Genomic DNA, 11,942 nt, shown 5'->3' with positions numbered 1-11,942 from the left:
CGAAACCAAAACAAAATTTAGCCGCGGCACCAAACTGAAATGTCGCGAGTGGAGTTGCGAAGAGACTAGCGCCGCGTCCGAAACGGATCAAGGAATTGACCTCAATGTACTGCTAGAAATCGTTCTAGGGCGTGGATTTGATGGATAATGCCATGGAGTCCAGCTTGAAAAGGATTATGATGACACATTCGGCTTTCAAAAGGATTTAGCAACCAAGTCCATGATTGTGACCAAAACTCTTGATATTTTATCTCTCCTTCTGAAGCTGGGAACAACAGTACATGACCCAACCAAAACAGTTTTTACAGCTAGTTTGATCCCTAAAATGATTTTGATCAATGATTATTTGAACATTATTGTCGCATTTCTTTGCAAAACCACACGATGTTTTTCAACGACTCAAAAAAACCATGCAATCAAAACAAAAAAGCTAACACACTGATTCGAAACAGACCAAACATGCTTGACAGATATTTCGCGACAGAAAATCATCGCGAGAGTTAAACTCGCTCAATTCGGTTTAGTGCCGCGGCGACAATACTGGTTGGTATACAGCAAAATCATGAACTCTTGTTGAATAATAATTAAAACAATCTGTACCTAAATCTTTACATTCTAGGATGACGACGGCCCAACTGCCTACCAGCGACTCTACCGAGACAGGACCCAAGGAGATAACCTGGACTGAGTTAACGACCTAACCTCTAGGTTAGGGGTCAACATTTACTTCCCCGTCTGACGGTAGGCGTGATCAGACAAATCTTGTTTCGCAAAATGCCACCGGGACCGTCTAGGATCGAGCCCAGTCCAACTGGGGATAGAGGCAATCACACTTACCACTACATCACCAGTCTCGGCAATAATGTTTAATAATTTATGTCAAGAATGAAATGAAACTTTTTATCTTTTATTATGAGTTTATTTAAATTGTATGGATTGAATAGAAACGCAAGTATTTCATCAGTTTAAGTGATATTTACACGACACACACCCATACGACCACTACGTCTACGCCACTTCCCTAACCTTACCGGAACATCACGGATCGTCAAAGTCTATGGTAAGCTTGAGAACCATGGTGAATCGATTTCGGCGTTGCAAGACCAACCGGCGGAGAAGTTGGACTTACGTTACTCGCTACTGAATCTTACGTTATTTGTGTTGTCAAACGGCTGCCACATGAACACATTGGAAAGCCAAAATATCTGGAGCAGGAAGTGGTCATCTGAACCGACAAAAAGTCTCACTCCCAAAATCCATCTAACTCCCGCTGATCATCACGGCCAACTATAAGAACCTCCACCAAGGCGTGTACGCAAAAATTCCTTGTCCAGCTTGTTCGAGTTTTGACGCACTTAGTGAAGTCTCTTTCACAAAAATAATTTCCATGTCGGATGCCGCTTCTGCACGCCGGTCTGACACAGCGTTGTATTTCAAATCCCCTAGCAGTTTGATCCTAAAATAAAACACAAAATTACAATCAAACTTATACGATATAAAAGTTGAGTATAGAATCAAACCAGCTACAGTCGCGGAACGACGACCCAATGTTCTAAGGGTTGAGAACCACCCAGGATTCCACAACCTTGAGGACTCTCGGTTGCATTTCCACAATGGCCAGCTGCAGCACACCATTATTCTATCTGCCGTGTTGACGCCGAAGATCTTCAAACCCTGTGAATTGTTGCAAAATTATTTTTAAGACAAAACGCACACATCTCGTCAGTTTTCGTTGCCACTTTACTAGATTACTCACCGTAATATTTGAAAACTGTGGTAATGTGCTGATTCTCATGCCAATTCATAAACGTGCAAGCCCACTGGGCCGTCTCGCTCTCGGCACTCGACGTGCGTAAATAAACAATGTGCTTAAATCTACTCCGAGTTAGTATTCATTTTACGACGATAATCCGACTAGTACAAGACCACCTATCACATTTGGCGACGAAGGGATAGTTTTTCTTCAGTTTACAGGTAAGAGTTTATGGAAATCGACAAAATATTTGATGTTTTGTTGAAAAATCAAATTTCGGCTGATGCGATCACCGAAAGCCACGAGGCGGCCATTTTTTTTGTTTTCCTTTTTAACTGGAATTTTATTTCCAACTGGACTTTTGCATAAATCTAATAAGATTGTATTGTTTACATACTACTTCACAGTAGTAACCGGTGCTTTGCACGGTGGAGGCAGGAAGCCGTCAGGTTGGAAAAACCGAAATTAAGGCAGGAAGCCGTTAGGTTGGAGAAACCGTAACCGAGGCAGGAAGCCGTCAGGGAGAAAAAAAAAACCGAAATCAAGATAGGAAGCCGCGAAGTTGGAAAACCGAACCGAGGAGAGTACGAATGGATTGAAATATACAACAGAAACTGAGGTGAGCAAATGTAAACACAGTGAAAAAGAACAAGAAATAATAGTCGTTGTTACTTATTTTAGTCCTTTGAACAAAATGGAAAAGTGGGAGATTCCACAATTCAAATTCAGATCGATTCCGAACAGTATTATCAGAGATGAGTGGGTGAAATATAAGCGGAATTTCCAGTACATCGCGGCGGCAAATGAAGAGAAAAATGCGACCCGGCTCAAGAATGTGTTTCTGGCAAAAGCTGGACCAGATGTCCAGGAAGTTTTCGCTTCGCTTCCGGGGGCTGATGTGGAGGAGGATAAAGCCAAGAATATTGACCCGTTCAAAGTGGCCATCGAGAAGCTTGATGAATACTTCTCGCCGAAGCAGCACGAGGCGTTTGAGCGGAACACTTTCTGGAACCTGAAACCTCAAGATGAGGAAACCATGGAGAAGTTTCTGTGGCGGACGCTAGAAGTAGCTCAGAAGTGTAATTTCGGCACCACGTTGGAAGAAAGCCGTTCAATCGCTGTTATTGACAAAGTGATCCTGTACGCTCCGGTCGAACTGAAACAACAATTGCTGCAGAAGGAAAAACTCACGCTGGACGATGTTACTCGAGTGGTCAGTTCGTACGAATCTGTGAAAAACAGTCGATGCTGATGGAAGGCAAATCGGGATCAACTCCTGCATACAGCGAGCACGGAGGCGGTGGCGGTCAGAAGAGTGAACTTTTCAACGTCCAGAGCTCCTCAAGAGGACCACCCACCACGGGTGAATGTTACCGGTGTAGCCATAAAGATCATTATGGAAATGATCCGAGGTGTCCGGCACGATCCGTTCAGTGCACCAGGTGCAAGAGGTATGGTCATTTCTCGAAACGGTGCAAAACTGAGTTCGGCCGGCGACCAACACATCCGCAATCACAGAACGTGGTTCCCGCCAAGCGGCCGGGCGGTTCTCAGAATCACTGGGATAACAAAAAGCCGAAGTACAATCCGAGACACGAACGCATTGCGCAGGTGGAAGACAACACGAGTGACCCTGACGAAAATACAAGCTTCGTCTACAACATCAGCGATGGAGATGAGTTTATTTGGGTTAAAGTTGGAGGCGTTCTTATCCAGATGCTCATCGATTCCGGAAGTGCTAAGAATATTCTGGATGATCGAGCCTGGGAGCACCTGCGAGTACAAGGAGCGGTGACAACAAACTTCCGAACCGATTGTGATCAGATTTTCCGAGCGTACGGACGGGAATCAGCTCCTCTGAAGATCGTTTGCGTTTTCGAAGCGGATATTGCAATAGATGGAGCAGCCGACCGGATTGAAGGAAGCGATACGTTCTATGTGGTTGAAGGTGGAACGCAACCGTTGTTGGGCAGAACGACGGCGAAGAAACTGGGAGTTTTGAAGATCGGCTTGAGTAGTGTCAACGCTGGTGAAGTTCAGGAACGCAGACCGTTTCCCAAGATGAAGGACATAAAGCTGATTGTCCCGGTTGATGAAAGTGTCACGCCTGTGGTTCAGAACGTTCGACGACCTCCTATCGCGCTATTGACTCGGGTCGAAGAGAAATTGGATCAACTGCTTGCATCGGAAATAATCGAGCCAGTAAAAGGTAAGAAAGGGCGAAGGATTGTTTTGCTAGGGTTGTACATTGATTGTTTTATTACGGACACCAGGTGCGAGTGATTGGGTGTCGCCATTGGTTACTATTGTTAAAGACAATGGTGACTTGCGGCTTTGCGTAGATATGCGCAGGGCGAATGAGGCTATCAAACGAGAGCACCACATGATGCCCACTATCGAGGATTTCTTGCCACGCCTGAAAGAGGCGAAATTTTTCAGCCGGTTGGACATTCGGGAGTCGTATTACCAAATGGAGCTGGCGGAGCAGAGTCGTAACATAACCACCTTCATCACGCATAAGGGTTTGTTCAGATTCACGCGTTTGATGTTCGGCATAAGTTGCGCACCGGAGATGTTCCAGAAGCATCTGGAACAGATTCTGGTCGGTTGCAACAACACGGTGAACTACATAGACGACATCATCGTTTTGGAGCAACCGAAGAGGAACATGACCAAGCGCTGAGTGAGGTGATGAAGGTACTGAAGGAGAGAGACGTTCTCCTCAATCACGAGAAGTGTTTGTTCAAGGTGCAAGAGCTGGAGTTCCTGGGTCATATAATCTCGGTCAACGGAATAAGGCCGACGGTCGGTAAGACAGAAGCGCTTGAGAAGTTCCGGGAACCAAGATCCGTCGAAGAAGTCCGCAGTTTTTTGGGTCTAGTTACCTATGTGGGGCGGTTCCTGCCCAATCTCGCAACAATCACTGCTCCACTTCGTGAGCTGCTTCGTGGAGACAAACGATTTACCTGGACGGCCCAACACACAGGATCGTTTCAGAAGCTAAAGGAAATGATAAGCGATATCCGAACGCTGCAATTCTTCGATAATACGCTGCGCACACGGATTATTGCAGACGCTTCGCCTGTGGCCCTCGGGGCAGTTTTGGTTCAGTTCGAAGACCTTCACAACATCAACCCCCGTATCATCAGCTATGCGAGTAAAAGTCTGTCGGACACAGAGAAACGTTACTGCCAGACAGAGAAAGAGGCTCTCGCTCTGGTATGGGCGGTGGAGCGTTTCGATGTGTATCTGATAGGAAGAACATTCGAGCTGAAACTGACCACAAACCGCTGGAGTCCATATTCTCACCGACATCGAAGCCGTGCGCCCGGATTGAGCGCTGGGTGTTACGTTTGCAATCATTCAAGTACAGGGTGGAGTACAAGAGAGGTCAGAACAACATTGCAGATTCGCTTTCGAGGTTGGTGCAGGACGAGACATCAGGCGAGGATTTTGAGAAGGAGAACAAGTTTTTGATCCTAGCGATCAAGGAGTCAGCTGCGGTAGATGTAGAGGAGGTAGAACGTGCGTCGCGGGAAGATCGTCAACTGCAGTTAGCTGCACAGTGCTTGCGGGATGGAAAGTGGGGTAATCCAGAGGTGAAGGAATTTGAGATTTTTCGCAACGAACTCGGATTGATTGGTGATCTGCTGATAAGAGGACACATGCTGGTCGTTCCGCATACGCTGAGGAACAGGATTCTCAGCCTGGCTCACGAAGGACATCCGGGCGAGTCACTGATGGTTAGTCGTTTGAGAGATCGGGTCTGGTGGCCATCCATGGATCGCGAGGCAAAGGCATGGACAAAAGCGTGCGAAGGCTGCAGGCTGGTCGGATTACCCGGAAAGCCTGCCCCGATGGTTCGCCGTCCGATGCCAACCCAACCTTGGGTCGACGTGGCGATTGATTTCATGGGTCCACTTCCGTCGAACGAGTATCTGTTAGTGATAATAGATTACTTTAGTAGATACAAAGAGGTTGAAGTGATGATCAAGATAACGGCTAAAGAGACTGTGAACCGATTGGACAAAATTTTCACACGTCTCGGGTATCCCAGAACGATCACCCTGGATAACGCCAGACAGTTCGTGAGCAAGGACTTCGATGACTACTGCGACACCCACGGCATCACCCTCAATCACAGTACACCATACTGGCCGCAAGAAAACGGACTCGTGGAGAGACAGAACCGATCGCTGTTGAAAAGATTACAGATCAGTCATGCTCTTCATCGTGATTGGAAGAAGGATCTACATGATTATCTTGTTATGTATTATACGACACCACACACAACAACGGGTAAGACTCCTTCTGAGCTGATGTTCGGGAGAACGATTAGATCCAAGATGCCATCAGTGGGTGACATCGAAACGGCTCCTGTGAACACTGATTATTCTGATCGCGATTACATTCTGAAGCAAAAGCAAAAGGAGAGAGAGGATAGCAGACGAGGTGCCAAAGAGGTCCAAATTCAACCAGGTGATACAGTTCTTGTGAAAAACTTACTACCAGGTAAAAGTACTCTGTATTGGGTTATTCAAGTTACGGTATCATACATTAAAAAAACAAATCTAATATCGATCTTATTACAGGCAACAAACTCACGACAACGTTCAATCCGACGAAGTTCACCGTAGTAGATCGCTCAGGTGGTCGAGTCACCGTGTCGGACCAGGAGAACGGGAAAACCTACGAACGGAACGTGGCTCATCTCAAGCGAGTGGTTGATCCGCCAGCAGACCTCGGAGAACAGTTCGCGGATTCCGACACGGACGGAGAAGACTTCAGAGGATTCGATCAAATCGAAATTCAGGAGAAGTCCCCTCCGAAAGGAAAGCGCACCCGCCGTTGCCCGACCAAATTTAATGATTTTGTGATGTGAAGAAGTTAAGCATTTCCATAAAAAGGGAGATGTGGTAATGTGCTGATTCTCATGCCAATTCATAAACGTGCAAGCCCACTGGGCCGTCTCGCTCTCGGCACTCGACGTGCGTAAATAAACAATGTGCTTAAATCTACTCCGAGTTAGTATTCATTTTACGACGATAATCCGACTAGTACAAGACCACCTATCACAAAAACCATGACCGGGGCCGCTTCCAGACCGTGCCAAATCGAAATACCAGCTCTCCCTTTCGGCTCTCTGCTGCTGCTCATGACGACAAAAATTATCAACCAAGCACAACAAAAATAAACAAACGCGCGCGATGTCAATCTGTCAAACCCGAGTTCAAACCAATGTGGTATAAAGAGAGGTGGTGTTGTTTTGACGGTAAACAATCGTTAATGTATTAAATTCCGACCGTTAATTAATTAAATTATTTAATTTCTTACTATTGTCGCGCCCCTCGATCCAAATAGTTCAAACAATATTTCAACAGTATGGAGTACAATTACAGTTTGTTATATAATCCAACTATATGTTAAACGATTGGTACAAAAATTTCAACTTTTATCAAGTAAATTGATCACAGTCGATTCCTCTGGATGATAGAGAACCTTCAACACCCCCACTTCTCCTCAGATTATCAGAAAACTCCCCAAAAGAAGAAAAATGTTACGAGGGCTCATGAAATTGACTTTCACTATTCCAGAAAAAGTAGGCATGCTGTTCTTACCATACACCAAAAATATGTGTACTACATTGAGGACTATTACTGTTCACTATAAAATGAGTCAATTGTTTGGACTACTTGGACTTATCGAAAAATACTTGCCCCCGAGCTTGCTCCCTTCTAACACAACATGTCACCAATGTTGAGTGTAGAATAAAAGTGCAATTTGCCTAACCCTAATTCACGGTGTACCGGAACTACCACACCTTACACTCCAAAACCTTGTCTCACACAAACGTCAGAATAAACATTCCAATCCGAACTACCAAACAGCAACCACGCGTTTTATTACTACTGCTAAGAGGTTACGGGCCGCAGCCATAACCTAGAAAGTTCGGGAAAAGTACGTGCGAAAAGTTTGGCGGAAAGTCGTGCGCGATGGGCGAAAAAGTTGAAACCGTCCGGATTCGGCAGTTCGATGGCAGCAACTTCAGCAACTGGAGTTACCGGGTCCTCCGGTACTTGAAGACGTTGGGACTGAGGCACTGCATCGAGAAGGCGGCCGAGGAGGAGGACTTCTGGAACGTTCCGGAAGGGGACGCGCAGGCGGCGGCCAAGGAGATCTTGAAGGCACGGCGGATGCAGGAGGACGACCGGTGCGCGAACGCGCTCGTCGAGTTGGTCGCGGACAGCCACCTTGAGCACGTCAAGGGAAAGGAGAGCCCGAAGGAAATTTGGGACGGGCTGTGCGCAGTTTTCGAGCGGAAAAGCACCACGAACCGGTACCTGCTGAAGAAGCAGCTTCTGACGATGAAGTTCGACGAGAAGGAACCCCTGCAGGACCACTTTCTGAAATTTGACAAGCTGGTCCGGGAGCTGAAGGGTGCTGGTGCGAAAATGGACGAGGAGGACACGATCTGCCATCTGATGCTGACGATGCCGGATTCCTACGACACCGTCACGACGGCCATGAGCGTGATGTCGGACCAACTGACGATGGACGTCGTCCGGCGGAACTATCTGGATTTCGAGGCCAAGCAGAAGGGGAAGCGTGCAGAACAACAAACGGAAGACGCTGCTTTTGCGGGCCATTCGAAGCCGAAGTTCAAGTGTTTTTCCTGCGGCGGCGTCGGGCACAAGAAGAACCAGTGTCCGAAGCGGAACGACAAGAAGCCGGAACAGCGGAGGAAGCCGGAGCACAAGGCGAACCTGGGATCTAATCCCGTGTCGTTCGTGGCGGACGTGCAAGAAGTCGCGGCCGTGAGCTCGCGAGAAGATTCTCGATGGTATTTGGACAGCGGAGCTTCCGAGCATATGTCGAACGACAAGGAGATGTTCGAGAGCTTGCAGGAGTTGGAGGATCCGGTGGTGATACAAACTGCGAAGGCCGGAATCAACCTGCTGGCTCGGCACAAGGGCCGGGTGAATGTCCAATCCACGGTTGGTGGCGAAACGATCGAGATCGCGATAGAGGATGTGCTGTTTATCCCGGAGCTCACCCTCAACCTGTTGTCGCTGCGACGCCTCGAAAACAGCGGCAAGAAAGTGATCTTCTACGAAGGAAAAATCTTCGTCGAGCGAGACGGGGACGTCGTTGCCACCGGAAGACAGTTCGGCAAGCTGTACGCCATGGATTTCCGGCGCCGGGAATCCGACGGACAAGCGATGGTATCTGGACGGGTGTGCCGGAAGTTGGAGCTGTGGCATCACAGATTCGGCCACTTGGGGAACGAGAATCTACAGAAGCTCGTGCGGAAGCAGATGGTCGACGGCATGGATATCGCGGAGATTGAGAACGGTGCCGAGAAGGTGATCTGCGAGTGCTGTATCTCCGGGAAGCAGACTCGAGAACCGTTCCGGAAGCTGGCAGAGAAGCGCGCTCGGCGCCCACTGGAAGTTGTGCACAGCGACGTCTGTGGCCCAGTCACACCCGTGACGTGGGACGGCAATGCGTATTTCGTAAGTTTCACTGACGATTTTACGCATCTGGCCGTTGTTTACCTGCTCAAGACCAAGGACGAAGTGCTGGAGAAGTTCGTCGAGTACGAAGCGATGGCCACGGCGTACTTCGGCAAGCGGATTTCACGACTCCGGTGTGACAACGGCGGTGAGTACACTGGCCATGCGATGCGGAGATACTGCAAGTCGAAGGGCATCCAGTTGGAGACGACGGTTCCGTACACGCCGGAACAAAACGGATCGAGCGAGCGGCTCAACCGGACTGTCGTGGAGAAGGTGCGGGCAATGCTCGCGGCCAGCGGACTTCCGAGGAATCTGTGGGGCGAAGCTGTTTACACGGCGATCTACGTGCTGAACAGGAGTCCCAGCGTAGCGGTTGAAGGTGACGTCACTCCTTACGAGGCGTGGCACGGCAAGAAACCGGACGTGTCGATCCTGCGGGTTTTCGGCAGCGACTGCTACGCGCACGTGCCGAAGCAACGGCGCAAGAAGCTGGATTCGAAGACGGAGAAAGTGAAGTTCATGGGGTACGGGCCGACTGGATATCGAGTGTGGAACGGCCAGAAAATCTTCACTGCGCGAGATGTAGTGTTCAACGAGCTAGTGTTCACAAAAGAAAAAGAAGAAAACAGTGCAAGTGAAGAGCGGGTCGTTGTGGAGAAAAGTGTCGTTCGCCAGGTGGAACCAGTGCAGCAAGTCGAACCGGCGCGGCCGGTGGAACCAGCGCTGCCAGAAGATTCGGAGGCGGAGTCCGAGTACAACACTGGTGAAGAAAGTGCCGAAGAAGACGAAGTGGTTCCTGTCCCGGAACTGACGCCTGCTGGACCCAGTCCGCAACGTGACACTGAAGGAAGAGAAAAGCGTACGATTGTGCCCCCGGCATGGCATGCCGACTTCGACATGACCGTGTTTGCGCTGTGTGCTGAAGAGTACGTCGATGAGATTCCTTCGAGCGTCGGTGAGTTGCGGAGGCGACAGGATTGGCCGAAGTGGGAGCAAGCCATTCAGGAAGAGCTCACTTCGCTGGCGAAGAACGACACGTGGCGCTTGGTGGCGCCCCCTGACGGAGCGAGGATCGTCGACAACAAATGGGTGTTCAAAGTCAAGAAAAACGGAGACGGAACTGTGGAGAGGTACAAAGCAAGGCTCGTGGCACGTGGGTTCACTCAGCGGGCGGGCTTCGATTTCTCCGAAACGTACTCACCGGTGGCGAAGATGGCGACGTTGCGGATACTCTTGGCCCTGGCGAATCACGAAGGCTGGCATCTCCACCAAATGGATGTCAAGTGCGCCTTCCTGAACGGTTCGCTGGACGAGGACATCTACATGTGCCAGCCGCCTGGCTTTGAGAGGGGGAAGGACCTTGTTTGCAAGCTGAACAGATCAATCTATGGCTTGAAGCAATCCTCCAGGAACTGGAACCGACGATTCGACGACTACGTGACGAAGTTGGGGTTCAAGCGGAGCCAACACGATTTGTGCTTGTACCACTGGAGGGCGGATGGTGTCGTCACGTACATGCTGATCTACGTGGATGACATTTTGATCGCCGGGAACGACCTGAAGGCGATCCGGGCCCTGAAGGGTAAGCTGTCCACGGAGTTCGAGATGAAGGATATGGAGGAGGCCAAGATCTTTCTCGGACTGCGGATCGATCGTGACAGGAAGGCGGGATCGATGACCATCGATCAGAAGGCGTACACGCTGGGAGTTCTCAAGCGATTCGGCATGGAAAACTGCTTCTCCAGTGCCGATGCAACCGCGCTTGAAGCTCGAGAGAGGTGATCCGAAGGAACTCACCGACAAGCCGTACAAGGAACTGGTCGGTTGCTTGATGTACTTGACCGTGACGTCTCGACCGGATATCTGTCCGGCGGTCAACTACTTCGCCAGTTTCCAAAGCAGTGCAACCGAGGAGCACTGGGTCCACTTGAAGCGCGTACTGCGGTACCTTCAAGGGACGCTGGACTACAAGCTGGTCTACCAGCGAACGGATTCGGTGGTCGGAGTCGAAGCTTTTGCGGACGCTGATTGGGGGAACGACCCCACTGACAGGAAGTCCGTGTCCGGGTTCGTGCTCAAGCTGCACGGCCAAACCGTGAACTGGTCGACGCGCAAGCAAACTTCTGTGGCGTTATCGTCGACGGAAGCCGAGCTGATGTCACTTTGCCAAGCAAGCTGCGAGGTGATGTGGATGCTGAACCTGCTGGCGTCCATCGAGTACGAGGTGCCCCATCCGGTCACCGTCTACGAGGACAATCAGCCATGCATCTCTGTCACGGCTGATCCACGCAAGCTGAAGAGGATGAAGCACATCGACGTCCAGTATCGGTTCGTGAAAGAGCTGATCGACAACGGTAAGCTGCGTCTGCAGTACCTATCAACGGAGGAGCAAGTCGCCGATCTCATGACAAAGGGATTAGCGGCACCACGATTCAAGAAGCTGAGGGAGATGCTAGGAATAGCAAATTGAGGCGGGATGTTGAGTGTAGAATAAAAGTGCAATTTGCCTAACCCTAATTCACGGTGTACCGGAACTACCACACCTTACACTCCAAAACCTTGTCTCACACAAACGTCAGAATAAACATTCCAATCCGAACTACCAAACAGCAACCACGCGTTTTATTACTACTGCTAAGAACCAAAACCACTGAAAAACCACCAACAGATAT

General features: G+C 49.4%; 3 protein-coding genes across 3 annotated transcripts; all 3 read left to right on the top strand.

Moving 5' to 3' along the window:
* Positions 1-1,807: 1,807 nt before the first annotated feature.
* Positions 1,808-3,005, top strand: LOC119770844. The gene is made up of 3 exons (XM_038266429.1): positions 1,808-1,974; positions 2,161-2,372; positions 2,435-3,005. The coding sequence occupies exon 3, from the start codon at positions 2,448-2,450 to the stop codon at positions 3,003-3,005; it is 558 nt and encodes a 185-aa protein (XP_038122357.1). The 5' UTR covers positions 1,808-1,974; positions 2,161-2,372; positions 2,435-2,447.
* Positions 3,005-6,635, top strand: LOC119770843. Its single transcript, XM_038266418.1, has 2 exons — positions 3,005-3,962; positions 6,346-6,635. Exons 1-2 carry the CDS (start codon positions 3,005-3,007, stop codon positions 6,633-6,635), a joined length of 1,248 nt encoding a protein of 415 aa, XP_038122346.1.
* A 4,466-nt stretch (positions 6,636-11,101) lies between these two features.
* On the top strand, positions 11,102-11,740 carry LOC119770840 (secreted RxLR effector protein 161-like). The gene has a single exon (XM_038266399.1). The coding sequence runs from the start codon at positions 11,102-11,104 to the stop codon at positions 11,738-11,740; it is 639 nt and encodes a 212-aa protein (XP_038122327.1).
* Positions 11,741-11,942: the final 202 nt, after the last annotated feature.

This window comes from Culex quinquefasciatus, chromosome 1, assembly GCF_015732765.1.
Source record: "Culex quinquefasciatus strain JHB chromosome 1, VPISU_Cqui_1.0_pri_paternal, whole genome shotgun sequence".
Lineage (NCBI taxonomy): Eukaryota > Metazoa > Arthropoda > Insecta > Diptera > Culicidae > Culex > Culex quinquefasciatus.
Note: the sequence above shows the minus strand (reverse complement) of the source record. Positions and strands in the feature narration are given on the sequence as shown.

Excerpts from the sequence above, each read along its gene's own strand:
- LOC119770844 (XM_038266429.1), top strand. The coding sequence starts at position 2,448 with ATGGAAAAGTGGGAGATTCCACAATTCAAATTCAGATCGATTCCGAAC.
- LOC119770843 (XM_038266418.1), top strand. The coding sequence starts at position 3,005 with ATGGAAGGCAAATCGGGATCAACTCCTGCATACAGCGAGCACGGAGGC. Across the intron at positions 3,963-6,345 it reads AATAATCGAGCCAGTAAAAG|GCAACAAACTCACGACAACG; the intron begins GTAAGAAAGGGC and ends ATCTTATTACAG.
- LOC119770840 (XM_038266399.1), top strand. The coding sequence starts at position 11,102 with ATGTACTTGACCGTGACGTCTCGACCGGATATCTGTCCGGCGGTCAAC.